At 47.2% G+C, this 22,625-nt stretch overlaps 10 protein-coding genes across 10 annotated transcripts; 6 read left to right on the top strand and 4 right to left on the bottom strand.

Annotated features, from left to right (window-relative positions):
• Positions 1 to 38: 38 nt before the first annotated feature.
• FMAN_12830 (putative vegetatible incompatibility protein HET-E-1) lies at positions 39 to 4,476 on the top strand (the record flags this gene model as incomplete). The annotated part of the gene is made up of 3 exons (XM_041823318.1): positions 39 to 1,711; positions 1,786 to 3,572; positions 3,635 to 4,476. The coding sequence occupies 3 exons, from the start codon at positions 39 to 41 to the stop codon at positions 4,474 to 4,476; spliced, it is 4,302 nt and encodes a 1,433-aa protein (XP_041688910.1).
• An 87-nt stretch (positions 4,477 to 4,563) lies between these two features.
• Positions 4,564 to 5,617, bottom strand: FMAN_12831 (uncharacterized protein; the record flags this gene model as incomplete). The annotated part of the gene is made up of 2 exons (XM_041823319.1): positions 4,564 to 5,109; positions 5,162 to 5,617. The coding sequence occupies 2 exons, from the start codon at positions 5,615 to 5,617 to the stop codon at positions 4,564 to 4,566; spliced, it is 1,002 nt and encodes a 333-aa protein (XP_041688911.1).
• Positions 5,618 to 5,861: 244 nt separating this feature from the next.
• Positions 5,862 to 6,884, bottom strand: FMAN_12832 (uncharacterized protein; the record flags this gene model as incomplete). The annotated part of the gene is made up of 1 exon (XM_041823320.1): positions 5,862 to 6,884. One exon carries the CDS (start codon positions 6,882 to 6,884, stop codon positions 5,862 to 5,864), a length of 1,023 nt encoding a protein of 340 aa, XP_041688912.1.
• Positions 6,885 to 7,585: 701 nt separating this feature from the next.
• FMAN_12833 (uncharacterized protein) lies at positions 7,586 to 9,172 on the bottom strand (the record flags this gene model as incomplete). The annotated part of the gene is made up of 1 exon (XM_041823321.1): positions 7,586 to 9,172. One exon carries the CDS (start codon positions 9,170 to 9,172, stop codon positions 7,586 to 7,588), a length of 1,587 nt encoding a protein of 528 aa, XP_041688913.1.
• Positions 9,173 to 10,597: 1,425 nt separating this feature from the next.
• FMAN_12834 (uncharacterized protein) lies at positions 10,598 to 12,147 on the top strand (the record flags this gene model as incomplete). The annotated part of the gene is made up of 2 exons (XM_041823322.1): positions 10,598 to 11,128; positions 11,179 to 12,147. 2 exons carry the CDS (start codon positions 10,598 to 10,600, stop codon positions 12,145 to 12,147), a joined length of 1,500 nt encoding a protein of 499 aa, XP_041688914.1.
• A 478-nt stretch (positions 12,148 to 12,625) lies between these two features.
• Positions 12,626 to 14,632, top strand: FMAN_12835 (uncharacterized protein; the record flags this gene model as incomplete). Its single annotated transcript, XM_041823324.1, has 1 exon — positions 12,626 to 14,632. The coding sequence occupies one exon, from the start codon at positions 12,626 to 12,628 to the stop codon at positions 14,630 to 14,632; it is 2,007 nt and encodes a 668-aa protein (XP_041688915.1).
• A 637-nt stretch (positions 14,633 to 15,269) lies between these two features.
• On the top strand, positions 15,270 to 16,744 carry FMAN_12836 (uncharacterized protein; the record flags this gene model as incomplete). The annotated part of the gene is made up of 7 exons (XM_041823325.1): positions 15,270 to 15,377; positions 15,431 to 15,477; positions 15,527 to 15,664; positions 15,708 to 15,860; positions 15,973 to 16,399; positions 16,450 to 16,534; positions 16,587 to 16,744. 7 exons carry the CDS (start codon positions 15,270 to 15,272, stop codon positions 16,742 to 16,744), a joined length of 1,116 nt encoding a protein of 371 aa, XP_041688916.1.
• Positions 16,745 to 17,422: 678 nt separating this feature from the next.
• On the top strand, positions 17,423 to 18,611 carry FMAN_12837 (uncharacterized protein; the record flags this gene model as incomplete). Its single annotated transcript, XM_041823326.1, has 4 exons — positions 17,423 to 17,713; positions 17,760 to 18,223; positions 18,279 to 18,406; positions 18,457 to 18,611. 4 exons carry the CDS (start codon positions 17,423 to 17,425, stop codon positions 18,609 to 18,611), a joined length of 1,038 nt encoding a protein of 345 aa, XP_041688917.1.
• Positions 18,612 to 18,706: 95 nt separating this feature from the next.
• Positions 18,707 to 20,293, bottom strand: FMAN_12838 (uncharacterized protein; the record flags this gene model as incomplete). The annotated part of the gene is made up of 4 exons (XM_041823327.1): positions 18,707 to 18,849; positions 18,918 to 19,022; positions 19,069 to 20,225; positions 20,277 to 20,293. The coding sequence occupies 4 exons, from the start codon at positions 20,291 to 20,293 to the stop codon at positions 18,707 to 18,709; spliced, it is 1,422 nt and encodes a 473-aa protein (XP_041688918.1).
• A 1,115-nt stretch (positions 20,294 to 21,408) lies between these two features.
• Positions 21,409 to 22,295, top strand: FMAN_12839 (uncharacterized protein; the record flags this gene model as incomplete). The annotated part of the gene is made up of 4 exons (XM_041823328.1): positions 21,409 to 21,674; positions 21,724 to 21,810; positions 21,857 to 21,956; positions 22,011 to 22,295. The coding sequence occupies 4 exons, from the start codon at positions 21,409 to 21,411 to the stop codon at positions 22,293 to 22,295; spliced, it is 738 nt and encodes a 245-aa protein (XP_041688919.1).
• Between the last annotated feature and the right edge of the window lie 330 nt (positions 22,296 to 22,625).

Consider the following 22,625-nt stretch of genomic DNA (forward strand, 5'->3'; position numbering starts at 1 on the left):
AAGGCACGGTCAAGCCTGGCTAGGAAGCCAGGATAAACATGTCGACACTATCTTTCTCCAGAACATCATCCTTCAACACGACCGAAAATGGAAATTTGTTCAACACTCTTTGCGAAACTGCAATCAACGAGTTTCTCCGAGATCCCGAGACACTAAAAGCTACCGACAATCCCTTCGTGCAGTACGTGAGCCACAGAAAGGAGCAGATCGAAAAATGCAAAGAGGAAGAGCACAACGACCCCATCGAAGAGACCCAACAATGTATTCGCGAAGTCGAACAAAAGTGGACAGGAAGCAAGGCTCATCATCTACGGGAAAAGGTCAACCCATTCGTCGAAAGCATCACTGCCTTGACCAAGTCATGCGAGAACCTTCTTCAACCTGCACCTTTTGGTGTCGCAATCGCCGTTTCTGGGTTCCGAATCGTCTTGGAACTTGCTACCAAAGCCCATGGTGCCGTGGAAGATATACTCGATGTTCTGGAGGAGGTCTCTCCGCTCTTGGACTGCTACAAGATGACTGCCATGTCCCAGCAGAGTTCTCCACAGATATCTAAGGCCATCAAGAAGTCATACAAAAATATTCTACAGTTTTGGGCTTACTCGGCTAGGGTGTTATCCAAAAGCTACACAAGAGTCACTTTGTCGTCGACGATTCGACCCTTCAAGCAAGAAATACAGACTTTCCGGGAGAAGTTCCGTGATGACTCGAAACAAGTTAGCCAATTGCTCATCGCAAGCATTGCAATTGAGAGAGCCAGGGAAAAACAGGAGAGAACAAGAGATGAAATCCTAAGGTGGATAAGAGGTGGCGAGAAAGCCGAGTCATTTGATGCAGATAAGGACCTGGAATTGAGGAATATATGTCGCACAGAGGGCACCTGCACATGGTTGTTTGAGAGACAAGAGTTCAAAGATTGGAGAGACGCTAAGAGGAATTCTGTTCTTTGGTACAATGGGCCGCCAGGCTCTGGTAAGAGCGTTTTGGCATCCGCTGTTATTAACCACTTGCAAGAACAGCCCGAGTCAGAAGTTGTTCATTTCTTCTATTCATTCAGGGCAGCGTCCAAGCGGCAAGAAGCTTGTGGGCTACGATCTATCGCTCTGCAGCTTTTGAGCAAAGTTGATGTGGCCTCGAATCCGTTAAAAGCCGAGTATGATAGGGCAAGGAAAACCTGCAAGCACGAGCTGACTAACAACGACGGAGAGGTAATGGTCAGACTTCTGCATGCACTATTGAATCATAGCCGTTTTCCCCAGGTTTATGTGGTTTTAGATGGGTTGGACGAATGCTCCGTTCGAACTCATGGCAACCCTTTGTTTCACAGCTTGCAGCAGCTTCTCAACTTGGATACCCTTGGGACCGTCAAATGGTTCCTTACAAGCAGAGACGTTCCGGAGATACGGTCCGTAAAAGACGCTTTCAAAGCCGTCGAAATTAGGCCAAACCTCACGGACACTTCTAAAGACATACGTGCCTTTCTCGATGCCCAGAGGATCTGCCCAACCCACGACGAACCCTATTTTGACACAGACGAACATAACTTTCTCTATGCAGCTCTGATTTGTGAGATTGCAAAAAACAAGGCGTACAGAACTAAACAAGGAACCATTGACGCCTTGCAAAGCTTCCCTAGAGGTTTGGAGGATTGCTATATCAAGTCATTAGCCAGGATTGCGGGACTGCCATACCACAAACAGGATCTAGCCAAGTGAGTTTGATCTATAACTCTACAGGAACTTTGAGGTCTGTAAGCCGGCCAATGATGTTGACTTGCTGGTGCAGGCGAACCTTTCGAATTCTCACATTGTCGGAAAGGGAACTTACACTGCTGGAGCTCGTCGACGCCCTCCAACCTTATACCAATCCTTCCAACGAAGACATCAAACCGAAGGAAGATGCAATTCACGTTTACGATAGAGTAAAGGACGTCTGCAGCCCTTTGATCACCATGGAAGACATCAATGGTTCTCAGAAGATCTCACTGTGCCACAAGTCAGTCAAGGACTTTTTTATCGACCCAAAGAACAAAAAGATAATCGAGAAGTACCTGCCAGACTTCTTTATTGACGAGGCCAAAGCGTTGGAGGAGCTCGGAGTTAGTTGCATCGAGTATCTCAGTGAGGAACGGTACCAAGATCCGTCTGATCTGAAAGCGTTGGTCACAAAGTCGGATTCATCTTACAGCAATGCTTTCCTTCGCTATGCCGCCGTCTTTTGGCATATGCATATGCAGGATATAACTCCAAGCCCCCAGACCCTGAAGATTGTTGAAGATTTCCTCAAGAGCCCTGCATTTTGGACCTGTATCTACGTACAAAGTCATGCAGCCCCCCATCTTTTCGCTCGGTACAAGCGGGAAACAAGCCATTATAAGCCGATGCTGGGAACAATACCTAACGCGGCTCTTCAATTTGGACTTCCCCTGCCGCCATGGAAAGAAGATTCTTCGTCAGCCGATTATGTGTCGCTCGACCACTCATTTTGTGCTTTTGTTCTGGATTGGGGCGAACTTCTTACCAAGAACCCTGATCAGCTTCATCATGCTGTTCCGCTCACTCTTTATAAGCCCAGCTGCCACCTCAAAGCCCCCAGCGGACTTCAAAAGGTCCACATCAAATATGTTGCCAAGTCACTCGAATCAACCACCGAGATGCGTGTATTGGAGTCGTCATTCTCTTCTGCGGGTAAGAAACGTGGCAAAACACTGCAGCTTCGGATCATTCGAGAGGACGATTCGATGCCACATCGTCGGGTCAAAGTGAATCAAGTGGACGTCTTCTCTCGGTCAAAGTCTGATCAAAATAAAGAGTTGGTCCTCGACTCAGCAGCCCCTGATAGCGAATGGATCACCACAATCGCCCGGAATAGCAAGGGCGGCTCCTTTCTCCAGAGCTGGAAAGTGAACAATCGTGATCTGAGTATTACTCGTTGCCTTCTGGACGGCAGGTCAGGAAGCCGAATTGATCAGGCCCCTCCCCACGTCTTCAAAGACCTGGACCTGGGGCTCGAAGGCAAAGGTCAATGGAATCTGGTGCAGCTTGACGTCGTGACGCAACCGACTCGGAAAGACTCGGATTCGATGACTCGACTATTCTATTTTCGCAAGGGTCAATGCCTAGTTCATCACCATGAGAGGGCAAAGTTACCAAATGATATTATCGCTAACCACTCAGATTCCCAAGATAGTAGTTCAGACTCCGATGACGACTCTGGCTGGAGTTCTGACTCTGATGATGACTCTGATTCAAGTGAAACGCAGAGCAATAATGAGGGGAGGCCACGAGGACAGGAAACCTCAGATGTTCTGCATGAACAACGCAACGAGCCGATGACAGAATGTCTCATCGTGGTAAATGACTTTGGCAGACCTGTTTGGCGACCAATCCAGACCGACCGTTTTTCGTGGTCTAGGATAATGGGCGCTCGTCATCCGACATTGCCTATCGTGGCTGTCTCTTATAAGTCTGGTGGAGTCGACCTACTCAACGACGAAACTGGCTCCAGCACAAGTTTGGAGATCACCGAAGAGTGGCAAAACGAAGCATTGAGGCCGATGGCAATGTCACGAGGTAAAGCAACTACTGGCTCATCTTGCTACAGATGATGAGGACTCACGCTGACATTCAAACAGAAGTACAGTTTTCGCCGTGCGGGAATTTCCTCACGCTCCTGTCTATCAGCTTCTACCAGAAAGACGCTTGTGCGGAGTGTCAAGTTATTGTGTCATGTTTCGGATTTGTTGAAACTGCTTCTGGATACAGCCTTCAGACTCGCAAAAATGGCACATTGGCAAGCTTCAGCTACAAATTTCTGGGAAGCATTGACGAACTACCTCGACCTTACATAATGACAAACTGGACAGCTGAACACGTTGTCTTGGTTCTGCCTCCATTGACCTATAGTCCTAAGATCATCAGAATCTCACTTTCGCCTCTCCAAGATCAGGCAGATACACCGAGAGACTCCACGTCGAAAACATCGACACTCACACATCCTGTGTTCTTCCCGCAATCGACCATTTCCCGTGACCCCCATATTATGTACGGCGATGGAGGCTCACCCGAGAAAGACAGTTACTTGTATCTCGTATTGGACACTCCAGATCCATCATCGTCATGTTCAGAATCGACGCTACGCTGCGGACCTGGCCACTTCCGAGGACTGGAATTCCCGGCAAGCGTATGCGATAACAAGAAGAGAGGGGTCAACGGTCCAGTGGTAATGGGTTGGAAACTATCAGGCACTGGCAAGGTCGGGAAAAATGGGGATGGTGAAGACGGTGGGGATGCTCCTGGAGAAAAGCTAGCATGGCGAGAATGGAGCAACGATGATGAGCTTTCGGAAGATGTCAAAGCCAGTAGGTCAGATACGGATGAGTATATGCTATTGCGTGGCGATTTCGTTGGAGAGACATATTCTGTCCCTATCCGATCCGGGTTGAATTGGACCAAAGAGGGTGTTCTTAGTTGTTGACCCATCTTGTATCTGATACTGATATGTAATCATAATATCATTGGTGGTAGAGAATATGTTTCATAGTTGACGTGAGTGTGTCTACCACTAGTCTACTTTTGGTTGAGCTGCTATGAGCTTCTGCAAGTTCTGATCACGCTGTGCTAGTGACTCTGCCGTTGGGCGTCCATAAGCCTGTTCCGTTTCTTTCGTAATCTTATCTGTCCAGTCCTTATCACCAGGTCCTTGTCTAGGGTTTGTCGCAGACGTTCCCTTGAGACTAATATCACCTGCGTCATCCCAACAAGCTTCCATGGTATCGGCCAGATTATGAAGAAACGCTCCGATTCCTCCCGTTCCACCAGCACTGTTGTATGTCTTGAACGGCCCAGCTACGGCCCAGCGCGGCGCTATGCTGGCCTCAACGATGGTGTCAAGGTCTTCGACTGATACAACATCATTTGAGACTAGATGACAAGCTTCACGGAACAAGGCAAAAGCTAGACGGTTTCCGACGAAGCCTTGGGTTTCTTTGTTGATCTTGACGGGGCGGTGGCCGGAGCCGAGATTTTTGAAGTAATTGATGGCGAATTGAGTTCGTTCCGGGTCTGTATGAGGTGAAGGAACGACCTCAATCAATGGCATTATATGAGGCTGGAAGATCGTGTTAGAAGGAAATTTGAGATGAAGAGTTGGACGAGCTGACTGGATTGAAAGGATGAACCACGAGGACTCTAGTCTTGTCCTCTAGATCCTCCACTTGTCTCGATGCACTTATCCCAGACGTGGAGCTCCACAAGTGAGCATTTGAAGGTGCGTATTTAACGACCTCAGCCCAGTTTGACTTTTTGAAATCAACACTATCAGGTCCTTGCTCTTGGACGATTGTTGCCCCAGAGCAAACTTCTTCGATTGAAGAGCATACAAGCAGTCGACCATCGGCAACGAGTTTCTCGACTGTAAGATCGGCCTGTGAATTTTCTTTCTTTGTTGACTCAAGATAGACTGGCAAGAGGCTCTCGATATGCTCCTTCAAATCACTGCGGACATCGTACAGTCTGAGGTTGGCGTTTGAATAGCGTAGATGCAGTGCGGCGAATGAGAGGCCAATGGTGCCCAAGCCGATGAGGGCAATGACTTCCTTGTTTTGAGTGTCAGACATTGCAACAGATTTTGTGATCATGAATGAATAGACGGTTCAGAAGTCTATGGTGTGATGTGATGATAGCGCGAATTTTTGAGGCTGAAGTCTTGGTGGAGAAGAGGGGAGAAACTGACCCGAGGTTAAGGTGAGCGATCACATTGGAGCATAATCAGCTGACAAACCATTCCTATTTCTCAAAACTAGTCTTCTAACTATATCTCAAAACTTTTACAAAGTCTAGTTTATATAGTTTTATCATCTTTTACAGAGTGACAACGATCTTCTTGGCCGAAACGCCCTTGGCGAGCGTGTTGATGCCAAGCTGAACAGCCTCCAAGCCCTTTCCAACAACCTCCGCTTCCGGGACAGCCTTGAACTTGCCCTGCTCCAGAGCAGCGGGTATATAATCCCCGAAAACAGCCTTGGCAACAGGGGTGTTGATGATACTAGTCGAAAGAATAGTCTTGGCCTCGACGCCCGCGACTTCAGAGGAGGCAGATCGCACGCAGATGAGTTTGCGAAGACCGTCGGCGTGAACAATTGATTGACTTGCGCTGTTCATGCCGTCTTCTGAACCGCTGGCGTCAAATGCACCAGCAAGTTTCTTGCCGGTGAGGAGAGAGGCGATGTCTTTGGTGACTTGGGGAGACTTGTATTCAAAGACGTGGTCTGCTCCAAGACTCTTCACGTAGTCGTGGTTCTTGGCAGATGCAGTCGTGATGACTTCGTACCCAGCCGCTTTCGCAAGCTGAACTGCTGAGCCGCCGACACTGGATGAACCTCCCCAGATGAGAACCGTCTCCTCAGTAGGCGTAGGGTTGAGACTAGGATATCTCATCGCGAGCGTCACATCGCCGAAAAGCGACCACGCAGCAGTAGCAAGCGAAAGTGGCAAAACAGCAGCCTGTTCAAAACTCAAACCCTCTGGGATTTTAGAAGCGCACTCAGCGCGAATGACCGTGTATTCCTGGAATGCGCTGTGGGCATTATCCTTGGTGGCGAGTGACGTCGCATAGCCCAGGACCCTATCGCCGGGCTTGAAGGCGGTGACATCAGGGCCTACGGCTTCAACGGTGCCAGCGACGTCTTCGCCGAGAATAACAGGGTATTGAGACGGTTGGATGAAGATGCCGACGTATTGGTTGGCGATATCAACGGGGTTGATGGCTATGGCTGAGTTTTTGACGAGGATGTGGCCTGCAGATGGTTCGGTGAGGGGGGCTTCCTTGACCTCGAGTGGTGACGTCTTTGCGGCGACTAGCCAGGCGGCGTTGTTGGAAGGCATATCGGCGATTACTTCAACACTAAAACAGTGCAATTGAGATAGATTTATCAAAAAACAAAAAACAGGGACGTAGGTGTAAGTGCTTGCAGATGTGAAAACTTGGCTACAAGTAAAGACAGACTGACATCGAGTGGTCTTCGTCATTCCTGACAAAGGGACCCGTTCATCACGTCAATTCTCGTATGGTTGGCTGGGACTTGGTCCACGATCGGTTTAGCGGTGTCTAACAGAGTTTTTGGGCCTCGGTACTTGCCGCGCTATTGTCTCATTCCGAACAAGTCCAGTGGATACACGATCTTCGATCCTAGCTTCTGTTTGGTGGTATTAGCCAGTGTCAGATCAAACATGTTATACCCGGGGCATCCAGATGCTCTCTGGCACTGGACTACAAGCATATGCGATATTGTTCTACCACCAAGCAAGCCTTCTAACTACTCGAGCATTAAACATGAGTCTCATTCAATTTTCTCTCTCGGCTCGCGAATCATGTATATTTTGGGGCTAGCTGGTCACGAGGTTTGTCTCCTGGTTGTAAGAGGACTCGGCCAGAGATCAACTACGTCCGCTATAGACTGGACTATCGGAAGTATGCTCAATATATATAGAGTTGTGTATGATATCACCGCTAGTACTATCCCTACGCTCTTGTATCAGAGGTTTTAGCGTCTGAGCCTTATTCTTCATCTGTTATTAACATGTTCCTACAACCTGGAGGGTCGCCTGACCTTTTTCGCTGTCCTGGGGAAGTCATGCATGACAAACTGGCAAGAAGCCGCAGCGTTCATCGTCTCATTATCTCTCAACCTCTCCATGACAATCGCTTCACCCGCGAACATGACGCTTATCTCCCCATTATGCCAACGCGGGAGGAAGGTAATCTCGCCCAGAGGGGGTGTTCGGCCAATATACGGTTCACGATACGCCTCGCATCTACCAAGAGCACCCCAATGCTCAGCTGCAGCTGGACCAAGACGCGTGTGATCGGTTGTAAGAGCGTCTAGGGGTCCATTTGGGACTATACCGGGGCTGAATGGATGCATCTGTGCCACTTCCAGCATCTCGCGGAATGTCTCCTCACTCCAGTTGTTGTTACTGCTGCGAATCTTGGTAGCCAACTTAGCTACAGATCGAGGGGAACAGACGTGGAATCCATTGGTTCTTGCGGCGACTGGGAATAGATCCACACATGTTGGCAGGTAGTCGAGAGGTAAGGGAGGTGTAAGACGAGACCGAACATTTCCAGCGTAAACGATGCGTGTCGTTTCGGGTACAGGTTCTGGACCAGACTGATCGGGGGCCCATTTTGCTTCGAAGAAACGTTGCCAGGTAAATGCAGTTAAGCAATCAATTGCCGACAACCTTGTCTGTCCTGATGACCCTTTCTGAGCCATGAAATCAAAAATCTGCATCGACGATTTTGGAAATGTCCATACACTAGCTGATGGCTGACGGAGTTCAGCTTCATCAGCGGAGGCGAGATCATCATCTGTCAGACGTGCCGTTGTGAAGAGGTTTTCTAATGTTGAAGCCATTTTCTCTGGGTTTCGAGGATCAAGCATTGTCCAATGCGGAAGATTTGCTGCCCGAGCCGCCACTTTATCAAGATCATGTTCGATCTGTGCGTTGGCCATCATTGGCGATCGATCGACCAGATCCGGCGCCACTTGTTTTGGCAGTGGAGGCTCTGGCTCACTTCTCATCCGAGCATTTGAAACAGCCTGCGTCTGGGTAGCCCAGGACTTTATACAGTCAAAATATTGAACCAGATCGCATATTGCGTGGGCGACGGAGACTGTTAGAACGATCCCACCTCTGAGAACATTGAAACGTGTGATGATAACAGGATCACCCGTTTGGACACTTGGAAAATTCTCGGAGCAAAGTTTGCTGAGCCCGTCTCTATTGCCATCGGCAAACGGAAAGCCAAAGCTTCTGAACTCTTCATATGAAGGTATTTCCCTCTCATCCCGATGGTCGTAGTATTCAAGTTTAGCACCAGCGTAAGGTGCTGGAGGGATTTCAACCGAGTTTCTTCCTGTGGCATCTTTGATAATTCTGCCGCATAGATGAGGCTTCTGATATAAGTAACGCGCGAGACCCCGTCTGCAATCGTCATAAAGGTCCAAGGGGTTTACACCTGGTTTTAGGGGGAAGAATAATGTTGGTGAAGGGTAAACAGGTGCTGTCAAGTTGTCCATAGCAGATAGTTCAATAAAAGCAGGACTCACAGGGCCTGCTGGTTCGATCCAGGAGGTATCCAGTAGTTGCTGATTCATTGTTGTCTCCATGTTTGTTAGAGTGAAATTTGAGTGATTACTTTCTGGACTGTTCACATCTGTTAAATTCAAATTCAACTTCTCGTTTTCACTCAATTATAGGCTGCTCTTGGACATGTTGTCTTGATCGAACGCTGATCGAAAAGGATAAACAAAACAATACGTAAGTAAATAGCCTGAGATGGAATGCGTGTGCATGCTTCAATCCATCCCAATATTGAGACAGCCAGTATGATGCAACGTGAAGTTTCTTATGTATTGGTTCTTCCAGATCTCAACAGCTGAGTCGTTGTATACGCGTCGATGTCTGAGAAGCTCCCTGGATCAGTGGATACCGAGATCGACATGTTTGAGAAGACGAAAATGTCAGCGCTAATCCTAGTTTCTCGTATCGGAAATAAGCGATGATCAGGCACTGTATAGAAACTAGTCCCTTATTATCCTCGATCAGTCAGTCGTCAATTAATCAATAATCATTCGTGAAGCATAGACACTGTAGATGATCTAGTTTACATAATCAATGTCAGGGCCTCATCAGATATTCGAAAGAGGAAAATTGACAAATGGGAATTTAAGAAGCCTATTAGAATCTACCTAATTAAACTCTTGCAGAATGTTCTCGCAAATTCTGTTGTAGATTACCTGGAACTGTAGATAGGGAGATGCGGGGAAGTGCATACCCTTGTCTCTTGGAACCCTTGGGGCGCGGCACAAAGATTAATAGCTAAGACATAGTGGAGGCTCTTTAGGAGATGAATGAAATACTATAGCTACTGCACATAGCACCTCTCAACAGTTGACAAAACGCCGACTGTAATGTATTCACATGCCAGCTCTGAGGGCAAACGATTGTGAACTCTTTTTACTGGTTGGGTGAACGCGTGGCTAAATGAGACAATAGCCCTGGACCCCAGCTTTGCTGAATCAATTCACGGCTTAAATGACTCCAGATGAAGGGAATGTATATGCCGTGTCTCACCCTTGAAATGGTCCAAGATACCTTCGTCATTCTGCCACGCTTGACAAGGCCCCTACTCTAGGGGTAACGATTGAAACAAGTTATTATGTTTAAGATGTGTATTTACACTGTCCTTTACGATGGTAGGCTAGGCAACATGACATTGAACCCGGTGTAATTGTAAGACTAGTTTCAATTACAATGCCTGCTCGAGGGTCCTGACGATTGTCGATTAGTAGACCCTGGCTCAGAAGCACCGAAATATTCCTCCACGATCCAGCTTTCATCTATCAATGTGCCACTATTGGCCTCACTGGAATAACACCCGATGCCATTCTGGCATTACTTGCAGGCCTCCATAACTGTTTAATCGCCCTCTACTTCAGTTTAATCCTTTGTTATATCTTTTCTTTGACCACGACGCCCCTCACAAACCACAAAAGCCAAAAGAACCGCATAACACCTCCAAGTCGCCTGTCATGGCAGGTACTTTAAGAGTTGTGCCTGAGCTCTCTCCAAGTTCCGTTGCAGTCATCCGAGCACATCCAAATAGTCACGGTCAGGTAGTGAGGCTTTCTGCCATTGATCAAATTGCGCCCAGAGACTACATATCAACATGTCTCTTTTTTCGACACAGTCCCGATGCAGACAAGCAGCAGATCTTTCTTGCTCTGCATAAGGCTCTTTTGATGACTGTGAACGACATTCCTGAGCTTACATGCTGTGTGCAAAAGCGTGTTGACAATAGGCGTGAAGAGGTTGAGCTTGTCTTTGACTCTGCTAGAGGCGTCGAGATTTACTACAAAGACTACAATTCTCCTCAACTCTGCGGCCTATGGACCTATGGAAATTTTAATCAGCTTGAGGAGGAGCATTTCCCACATAGCAAAATGCCCAGGAGCCTTGTTTTTGGACCTTCATCTAAGCTAAAAGACGATGTGAAGCTCCCTTCTCTTATCGTGCAAGTCAACTTTATTCCCGGGGGCCTCATTCTTGGGAGCCAGTTACATGTAGGTTTCTGCATTTAAAGCTGTTGGACCGCAGACTAACGAATCAATAGCATGTAGCGGGAGATGGTCAATGCAACTTCATGCTTTGGTCCACTATAGGGTCGCATTTTGCTGCCGCAACTAGTGAACCATCAAGCGAACAAGGACCACCGGTCCAATTATTGGACAGACACGACATCGTCAAGGGCGACCTCGATGCGTCCTTGCAGGAGTTTCCCCACTGGAAACTGGCAGAAGATGAGGACAAATTTCTCAATCCCACGGAATACGATTCAGACGAGGTGTTTGAGAGCGCCACTTACTTTATCCCAGCTGATAAGCTTACACAACTCAAAACACAAATCTTGAGCACTATGCCTCCTGCTACCAAGGCTGGAACAGTCAGTGCATTGTGCGCGTTCCTATGGCGTCATGTAGTTGTGGCCAGAGACATCGATTGTCGAAAGTATCCTGAGGCAAAGCTAGCTATTACAGTGGATGCAAGACCCCGTATGAAAAGCCCGGTGATACCATCTACGTATTGGGGCAACTTTGCAGAGCCAAACGCCGTGGCTCAGCTACCTGTAGCTAGTCTCCAAGAAAGCTCGACTCTCTCATCGTTATCGTCACAGCATTGCACAAGCACAATCTACGGTCAGGCCGCACACATTGTGCAGAGGGCGATGGCTGCAGTGGATGACAAGGCGGTTAGACGACTCGTCGGACTTTTAAATCAGATGCCGAAGAGCACCACCTTGACCTGGAACGCCAATCGTTATCCAGGTCCTGATATGCTCATAGTGTGCATCCAGCACCATAGGTATAACGATATCAACTTTGGGAAAGATATCGGTTATCCTCTCGCTATGAGATTTACTGTTGGGGATACAGAAGATAAGCCCGATGGCCGTTGTCTAATTCTACCACCACGGCGTGCTGATTCTAAGGGGCTGGAAATATCGCTTCAGTATGATAAAAGAACTTTACGGAGGCTCAAGGACAATGCTGAGTTTTCAGAGTATTTCACGAGAAGGAATTAGTTGGGGCTATTCGTTTAGTGAATCAAGTTTAATTTATAAGGAAAAGCAATCATTCTTTCCGGGACTTTGAATGTTTATGCCTCACTAACTACGTCAATCAGCAAGCGATGGGCACGCGCATTTTATCAAGTGCATAATGTTGCGGCGTCGCCGAAGCCTTCTCATATTGTTTTCATTTTTCCACTTGCCCAGCTGCACACTTCAGATTCTAGTGTATTATGTTGGTATTAATTCCGTCTTCTCTCTGACATTCTTCTCTTTATATCGCTTACTATTCTTCCTTACACCGTCAGCTGCTACTGGAACGAGGGAAGCAGTCCAATTCGACATGGGTTTTCTATTTTAGCCCCCAAGCAACCCCACTCGTGTCAGCTCACAACAGTCAGCAAAATGAGATATTTTCAGTCTCACTCAAAGTCCCTTTCGTAAACACTAACTGCCCTGATCCGTTTTCGCAATAATGTTGTGCGCAGTATGTATGTCCATCTTTCAGACCGACGCGAAGAAAGGGCTTCACCACAAAGATTATGAAAGTATTGCCACCGCCGCAAAGAATGGGTGCAGAATCTGTCACTACCTGCGCAGTAAGCTTTCCTCTGAGGATTTGAAGGCTATAGAATATGAAGCCAAGTGGGGAAACGCATGGGAGTTTCATTGGGAAATTGAATTCTATGAGGTTGGCACCGGATCATCAGTCGACGATCACAAAGCCCGAATCTTCTCAGACTGGTGCGTCTTTGTTGATGTGTCTTCCTCATCAAAACCTCCAGCTGGTTATGACCAGTTCCTCGACGTTGTTGCTGCTGATCGAAGCTCTGAACCGACGCGAGTCCGAACAGAATTTCCCTCGTTGCGGGATATTCCTGATAACACCGGCCACCAGGATGTCGCACGGCTGGCTAAGACGTGGCTTCAGACCTGTACAGACCGTCATGAGTGCGGATCTTCTTCAGAAGACGGCTGGTATCCCAAGCGACTCATTTCTGTTGGCGATGAACAACAGTCTCCAAGATTGATCATTTCAGAGAACGAGAGACCGGAAGGCTGTTATGCGGCATTGAGTCATTGCTGGGGAGAAGACCCAAAGTTCTTGATGTTAACATCGGACAACTTGTTCGACTTTTGCAGTAAAATCCAATTACAGAACCTCCCAGCCAGCTTCAGAGATGCAATTATGACCTGTCGTCGAATTGGCATTCCCTACATCTGGATCGACTCTCTTTGTATCCTACAATCTGGCCTCGGTTCTCACGAAGATTGGCTCTCACATTCGGAGGACATGCATCTAGTTTATCACAACTGCTCTTTGAATATTTCCATCGATATCTCTGGGAATCCCCATGGAGGTGCTTTCAGGTCGAGGGATCCGACGTATCTGCAAGACTGCTATGTCTGGAGTCAGTTTTACGCATCGCCCGAAAGGACAAGCGAAAGCGATCACGAGATAGGTGATAGCTCAGAAAGTTCAGATATCTGGACTATCTGCTCCATATTCACCGCCGACGACTTTTCTTGGGCAAGGGTAGATCTCCCTCTTAGTAACAGGGCATGGGTATTCCAAGAACGACTTCTTTCGCCGAGAACCTTACATTTCGGTTTAGATCGCATATCCTGGGAGTGTGATAGAAGCCGGAACCTCACTGAATATCTTCCAGAGGGCGTGAACGACGATAGATGGTACGGCTTCGATTGCTTAGCACAGAACGCATTCAGCGTCCGTGACAAGGGAGATATTTTCACATACTACTACGATCTGGTTTTCCCATATACGAACCGCCAACTTAGTCATCCGGATGACGACAAACTTGTTGCTTTCGCTGCTGTTGCCCGACGTTGTATATCATGGTTCGGCAGCGACTACTGCGCTGGAATATTTCGCAGCACCATGCCACAAGGTCTCCTTTGGGAGATGTCTCCCGTTGGGAGGCTAGGACGGTCGGAGGTTTATCGTGCGCCGTCTTGGAGTTGGGCCAGCTTGGATTGCCGTGTCAGATATGATATCCTGGACGATGATGGAACTGTTCTGGCCGATGTAGTTGATGTTATGGTGGAATTGGTTGACCCAAACAACCAATTCGGCCAAGTAAAGTCTGCTTCTTTAATACTGACTGGACCTCTGGTAGCGTCTGATGAGCTCATCCTCAAGGAAGCCAACGATGAAGAGTTAGTGGCCGAGGGTAGACGTGGTCGTAATGGCTACCAAGACATAAAGACTGTGCTAGGACACACCTTTGGCATCAGTGCTGATACTGTGGACTTGTGGGAGGAAGGCGAAAGGAAAGCTTGGCTAATATCCCAAAAGAACATGTATCTCCTTGCAATTTTGGAGACATCGAACAAACCTCATACGTATGGTCTTCTCGTGCAGAAGAACGGTGATGGTACTTTCACAAGAGCTGGATACTGGGAAGCTGGGCCGGGGTTCGTAGCAAAGCATGCAGATTCGACATGTCGATTTATATCAGAGACAATCACAATAGTTTGACCGTGGATGATCGGATGAGTCCACATCCCGGCCTGACTGTTTGACATTACTAAATCTACCATGATAACCGGGCAAGCGACTTGGCAAGGGATGATCAGACTGGGCCCTAGCAAGTAATGGGCCGATATCTAACGGGGAAGAGTGTTGTGCATATGAAACGTTAAGGATTAGCCAACAGGCCAATCGGTTGCTGTAAATATCCCGAACCCAGTCATTCAGTGGATTGATGCAACCAACAGAGTCTCAAATTAGAAGGTTGCAATAACTATTTGTGTGAAAGGACGTTGTTTCTCTAATCTGACCAGTCAAAGATCATGAAGGGATTGGTCGTTGATGATGATTAGTACGTTGCAATTCATATTTCAAAAGTCGCCAGGAAGAACGAGCACATTCGCCGCACAGACTTGCGTAATGAGACCCCTGTCCGCGGATTATCCACGGCGACAATTACATGCGGATGGCGACAAAGTGACATTGGACATAGAATGCAACATCCTGGCTTCCATGGTTGAGTGATTGGATCGGTAGAATCCTGCGGCAATGGCAGGGAATAGCCGGTGTAATCTGATTCATTTCCTGTTCTCAACTTCTGTTTCCCCTCAATTAAACTGCAATCTGTCAGAAAGCAGTAAAAAGAATGGCTTCGCCAAAACCTGACAGCGAAGGCGCAAGTCCTTGCGATGGCGTAACGAAGCAGAATGTCTCACCCGGCAGTTCTCCCGCTGAAGGCCCTATTGTCGCACAGGTACCAAGTGCGAATTGGCTATTCGTCACGTCTCATATTAACGGGCTTACTAGGAAGACACCGACGGAGATGCCAGCGACTCAGCATTCGGAGATGATGCGTCAGTTTCCTTCGGGACCATAGGAACTATAACTAACCATTCCCTACAGAGAAAGCTCTACTGCCTCCCTCTCATCGAGCATTCTGGAATATCGCAGATTTCAAGGACGAACCTTTCATAGCGAGAGGTATAATACAGAGTATTTTACACCGAATGATGAGCAGCAGAGAGATTCAATTGATATCACGTAAGATCATTATAATGGCCACGGAAATTACTGACACGACTAGGCATCATGTTCTGACACTGCTCCTTGATGGAAAGTTGACGCCTGTCCCTTTGAAAGATGATACTCAAGTTCGTGCTCCCTCTAGACACCGAAACACGTCAGGAGACTCTGACAAACTGAAGCGGGTTCTTGATGTCGGTACTGGAACTGGTATGTAACAAGCCCTAACTCAACTATATGAGGACTCACAAATTCAAGGAATCTGGGCAATCTATTCACCTCTGAAGCTCCCTAGTGGGGCGCTCATCTGATGCTAACTGGTGCAGTGACTTTGCCGATGAACACCCCAACGTTGAGGTCATCGGAACAGACCTCTCTCCCATCCAACCAAGTTGGATCCCTCCAAATGTCAAGTTCGAGCTTGAGGACGCAACAAAAGATTGGAGCTGGCCTGAGAATCACTTTGATCTCGTCCACGTCCGATTTCTTATGGGTGCGATAGCAGACTGGGGAACACTTTTCAAAGAGGCTTCTCATTGCTGTACGCCAGGTGGTTTTGTCGAGTCTGGGGAGATCAACCCAACTTTCTACTCTGATGACGGTAGCATCAATGAAGTTGAGGCTCTACAAACCTGGAACAGACTGGTGATCGAAAGTGGTAAGGGCTTTGGAAGAAGTTTCACTGATATCGAGAATGACGCTCAACTATTTCGCGATGCTGGTTTGGTAGACGTGCAGAGCTTTGACTTCAAGGTATCCAACCATATAGGCCTCTGACAAGGCTTCAAGCTAAGATTATTCAGGTTCCCATTGGGGGATGGCCCAAAGACGAGAAAATGCGAAAGGTCGGCCAATTCCTCCGAGCTTCGATAGAAAATGACCTTGAAGGTAAGTCGTCCTTCTTCTGAACTTTTTACCTACAGATGCTTAATGTTCAAAGGATACACAATGATGGTTTGGCACCAGATCATGAACTGGCCCGAAGATGAATACCAGGTATTCCTGATGAACATGAGAAAGGCATTCAAAGATAAGAGAATTCATGGATACATGCGTGTTCGATATGTTTATGGTCGAAAGCCAGATGCTGAGAAATAGTTCTAAACTATTTGATGGTCTCCCATCATCCTCCTGTAGTCTAAGATGAAAGTTGTTCCTAAGATAAGGGCGGTTGCCCCGGGTTCAGTTAACCGAGGATTCTTGTTTTCTTGCGGATTAAAGTGGAAATCTATAAGCCCACTTGAGAGGCGATTGTGGGACTGTGTACTAAGTTTATTTTAGCATCCTCTGTTCAGGTTTGCGGGTTTTCTTGCTCCTCAATGGCCCGTCGTAAGGAATCATCATCCTATAGCGAGCGTTTGCTATGTGTATCACCACAATTTCGTGCATAAACGAGCAGTCTCGGCAATATTTTCAAAGTAACCCTGTTTTTCGTATGATAAGACGTGCATCATCTCCACTTATAAGTGTTGGTTGTTGGCTTATTGATATGCAGTTGGTTCAGGACCCTGGATTTCCTCCATCCTATTGCAGAAATCATTCCAAAAGTCGGACAAGTTTCCCTTTTTCTCTCTAGTATAACTTTCTAAGCGAGGTGTCGTCTGAGGAGGATACGAGAAGGATGTAACTACATACAACAGACCTTAGCGAGTGGATGCCACTGCATTCTCGTCAAAAGGATGAGGGGGTATAAATACCTGCAAACCAAGCAAAGATGACTTTGACAAACGAAATATTTAAGGGATCTAGCATCGCTTCTTGTTTGTTCTTCGAAATATGGGGCCCACTCTAAGTTCACTCCGATCCCGCTGGTCTCATCCCCAACTGCGGAAGCCAGTCTCAGGGCGAGCGGAGAGGGACCTTGAGCCCAAGCTCCAGGATTTGAAGTCTTTTATAGAACCTCTGATAACATCCTTTGCCGAAGAGATTGGTTATTCTCCTCTCAAGACTACTAGCAACGATGCCTTATGGAAGGCCATGCGTGCACATGCAGACAGCATAGGTGTACCCTATGAAGAAGGGACGCACTCATGGCTGATGTTTAAGGTTGGATATGTATACCCAGTCGTAAGTGTCTCATGGAACTCTCAATTCAAATGCTAAGAACACGTAGGTCTGTTTCCCTCATCACCCATTCGAAGTTCAGCTCTATATCGGAATATACTCATGGCTCGGCCTTCTCCTCGATGACCAAACCGTGGATTATCTTGAAGAGTTTTCATTGTTTCATGAACTGTTCTGCGCAGATGAAAAACAGTCCATCCCCCTGCTACAAGCTTGGGCAGATCTCATGAAACTAACTTTGAAGTATTGGGATCCGCTTATTGCCAACTTCATCATCACTGCATCCCTCAACTTCCTCAACTCTAATGCTCTTGAAGCCCGTGATGAGTTCCATACGATAGAGCGTACAAAAGCTGGTCGAAGCTGGGCATGGTTCCTTCGAGAAAAGCACGGCGTTGGAGAAGCATATGCTTGGTTCACGTTCCCGAAGACACCTTGCCCTGACATTTCACTTTTCCTGGAGGTGGTGCCAGACCTCTCCATATGGATTGGACTTACGAACGATGTACTATCGTAAGTCTGTGGTTTCTAGTGTGTCGACACTTACACGGAGGCTGATTAATTGCAGTTTCTACAAAGAGGAAATGGCTGGCGAGACTCATAACTATATCCATAACAGGGGATGGTATGAAGACAAAGACCCAGAATCCGTCTTTGCAGAGATAGTAGATGATATAACTACAAAAGCCCAGCAAAGTAAGTGCATACAAATGCCCTCACTTCCCATTGACTGACCCCTCATGTAGTACGACTTGTACTGAAAGGTCGAGAGCCATATCTCAATCTACTGAACACTCACCTCCTCGGATACATTGCATTTCACAACCTGAACAGCCGTTATAGACTTTGGGAAGTTGGCCTAGGGGAAGATGCCACGGACCAAACTGTGCTGGGGTCTTAATTGGCACATTCCTCGCTTTGTAGAAAGACAGATCAAGCTTGGATTTCAGTTTTCACTCTACTTTCTACGTATTTGAAATAAGAACCCAAAGTCGATCAAATGTTGAACTTTCTCGCCGCCAGATCTTCATCATTTGAAAGCCATGGATCACAATTTTCATAAAGCTCTGATTCGTAGCTTTTGGTTGAAGGGGGCGTATTCCGCCCAGATGTGCTTGTAGTCTCAGACGCGAAGTCTTCTATCTTATGTGTTAGCTATGTGAAGTTCATTTTGACACCCTGCGATCCATCCTCTTATTGAACTCACCCAGGCGTGCACATACTTCCTCTAGCCCATCTTTAGTACTTTTCACATTGGATGATTGACGGTGTCTCATGTTACACGACGTGCGGGTCGGCGTCTGAAAACCATCTGCGCGACTGTTAGATCAATCAGTATACTCAACTAAGTAACTCACCATCATCGGGTTGGTTCTCTTCTTCCTTGTCTGGTCCCATTTCGGAGTATTGGGTATTCAAATGAATCCGAGGATCAGCAGAAGCTGCTTTACTGTGATCGCAGCTGCGAGATTGCGCAGACCTCAGTCGAAGTCGATCACTCAGAGATAAAAATCCGTTTTGCAGTTTTTGGCGTTCAAGTATGCTTTGCATCTCATGCTCCAGAGCCAGCCTCTCCATAATGTCCTTTGCCTCTATCTTTAACTGTTGTACGCGCTTGTTTGAGGCTGCCAAGTCTATCTTGCAGATTTCTAGGTCTTTAGAAAGCTTGTCAGAGATATTTTGTAGTTCCTCAAGACGAGCATGCTGTAGGGACGATAGGCTTCCGCCGCTGGCTTCCCAAGTCTCAAGAATGGTCTTAGCCAGTGTTTCCCTGGCCATCTTCTCTCGAACGCCAGTCTCAACGGTCGATTGATATATGTGAGCCTTCTCCTTGTCGACAGTCTTTAATACTGTCAGAAGCTCACATTCTTCCTGCTCGAGCTGACTTGTATTCAAGGCCTTCTCGTCCTCCGAGCCAATCTCGCTGGAGTGCTCTCGAGTGAGCGTGATACCTTTGGTCTGAAGCAGGCGTTTCACCAGGACCATAGCAACATTCTCCGGAACTCCAAGCTGGTTCATCATTTCTTCTTTGCACTCCTTCGAGGGAGATGCTGATAATCTTATGGCACACGATACGAAATTCCCCGTATTCATAGGATACTGATCGAGTGGTAGTTTGGTATCGTTCAGTGTCCGCGTGATCAGGACTAGACTCAGTTTCCCTTCCAGTCTCCTCATCTCAGAAGATGCCAAGAGCTGAAGAAACGGAAGCTCCAGATCGACAGCGGCAGCATGAGCCTTAAAGGCAGTGGCAAGCTCTAAGCAGTTTCGCTCATCTTCCGTTTCTCCTTCTGGCTGGAGGTACTCATATTTATCGGTGGTTAGGTAATGAATGAGTATGTGCCCAACTGAGAACGGGTAGTCTTCGATATCAACAGTGTCGAGTGGCTTGGAGAAGATGTGCTTCTTGTCCAATCGCATGGCAAGTTTTGGACATTTTTTGAGGATAGTTCTAGTAATCTGAAGAGGCCCTTGGGATCTGAATAGGATGTAGCACATATCCCCAGAGTACTGGCTTTTCTCTGTGTTAGTATCGGATAGCTTATTCGTAGGTCAGCGCACGTACGACTTTTCCGGGGACATCGTATCGCCTTGATCTATGACTTGAACTTGTTTGTTTCCGGATGATGCAGATCAAGACCAAAGAAACAAAATGAGAGGTAGAAGACGCCTTCTCTTTTATTTAACATTTTTGTTGTGTTGGTGCTGTGTCTATGACGTGTCCTGGTAGGCCTCCCGCATCAGCCAGTAATAACTTCATTAGATATTTTCAGCGGCGCCCATACTGTGTACCAGTTAGAGTCATATTGTTGACCATTGAGTTAAGGACAAATAGATGATTTTGAAATGCGTGGTATCGGATGGACGTCACGCCACTCATAGGAACAAGTAAAGCAACGACAACGATCTCTAGACAAATGAGGGGGGGCCTGTGAAGGGAGAGGAAACTTCTGGATAGAGTTCATAGACATTGGCACTTTTTCCTGTGCATCTAACTATCTGTTCGATCAAGTAATTCTCAACCATCAGACATGTCAAACTTGGGGGCGCAGAAGTGTCGGTGCGGCCCCAAAAGTCTCTTATTGATGGTTGAGTTACTAACCAACGACGATATGTGATGCGTCATCTCCGTTTACTTTCAGCTGAGCGCTATGACCCACTAGGGGAAGGAGTTGGCTAATAAGACTCCATTCACGGCGACCGGGCAATGCCAAGACTGCGATCCCTGTACTCGGAGAGTGCCGAACCTGGGCTTACCTTACCTTAGCTAGTGTAAAGACGTAGTCAAAAACTGTCCTCTCTCCTCCGAATGGGCTGCATCAAATAATTGTTTATTTTTCCATCAACTTGAGTAAGCTTCCCAAAGCAAAGGTTTAGAGGAAAGCCTACGCATGCCATTTGTGTCTGTATGGACGTATTTTTCTCGTCTTCAGGGGATGACTGCGCATGCTTCCTATCTTCAAGGCTGTCTCTAGATTATGTCGATCACTAGTCAGTTAGCGCAGTTAAAATGAGTGTCGGGTGTATATATCGTGCTCCCTTAGTCTGATTCTTGAGTCTTTACCCCGCTTGGCATGGGACCTAACGGCCCAAGTATAAGTAGTACAGGTCGTATATGTTGCGCCCAGGTCTTGCAGGTCTTCCTGTCTATTATTCCTATCAAATCTATACCTAACAGCCCTTTGACGTCTCACATCATGGGTTCCGGTGCAGTACTTGTCATTGGCGCAACCGGCAACATAGGTGTCGCTGTTGCTATAGCTGCACTGAAGACTGGCCGTCAGGTGATTGCCCCAGTCCGTAACAGCGCCAGCGCAGCGAAGCTTTTCGAACATGCTGGAACGCGCGATGGTATTACCACTGTAGAGGCAGATGTGACCTCCGAAGACGGTATACGACACATCGTTGAGCGCGTCGAAGCCGGAAAGCTACCTGCATTCCAACACGTATACTCTAGCGGCATGTCCTGACACTTTCTATCATTTGCCTCAGCTAACCGAGAATTGAAACAGTCGGTGCATGGAATCCCACCTCGATCCTGAAACTCGATACTTCTTCTTTTCGATCTCTCATGGCCACAACAGTGGAGGCCAACTTTTGTACGTCTTCCATCAATGAACTACATAGACCTGCTGGCTGAGATAGAGATGAAGTCGCCTATCGAGCCACTATACCATACCTACTGAAGCAAGCTGATCCCGACAGCACTTGGACTATTGTGACAGGCGCAGCAGGGGAGCTTGGTGTGAGTCTTTTACCACTTCAAAATATTCAATGGCCCAGAAACTAACTGAAACAGGCTGCTGGGGCTACCGCTGTGGCTCAAGGCGCTTTGTTCACGTTGGCCAACGTGGGGTGTCGCGAATTGGCCGACACAAACGTTCGCTTCAACGAAGTTCACCTCTCTTTCCGTGTCGATTATGATGCTGTCGCCAAGCAAAAACAGGGTGGTAGTGTACCCAGTTCGCAACTTGCAGCTCACTACGTAAACCTATTGGCTCGACGTGATATTAGTGGTTCACGCATCAACTTGGGCAAGCCGGAAGACATAGAAAAACTTCCTTTCACTAAGAAATTGGGTTAGAATTGGCTTAGGTTATGAAGTTCTTACGTACAGCCGTTGTATCAGTAAAACATAATCATTAACTCTTTGCTGGAAGATTGTCCCTTTAACTTGGCCTCTATTCTAAGCGTTAGGTTTACAGAAATCGGTAACTCCAACTGGTATGCATGCGTCCTTGCTTGATTTCGGCTATTGATGTTGCTCCTTACAGTAAAAAAATGGTTTGTACACGTCATTCTTACTTATACACGTTGTATACTGGTAACTTAGGCATATGCTCTCCAACAGCAACTGTTGAATGGCTGCAATACAGATTCGGCAACAAGCATGTTGGAAGATCTTCAGAACTTT

Source organism: Fusarium mangiferae, assembly GCF_900044065.1.
Source record: "Fusarium mangiferae strain MRC7560 genome assembly, contig: FMAN_scaffold015, whole genome shotgun sequence".
Lineage (NCBI taxonomy): Eukaryota > Fungi > Ascomycota > Sordariomycetes > Hypocreales > Nectriaceae > Fusarium > Fusarium mangiferae.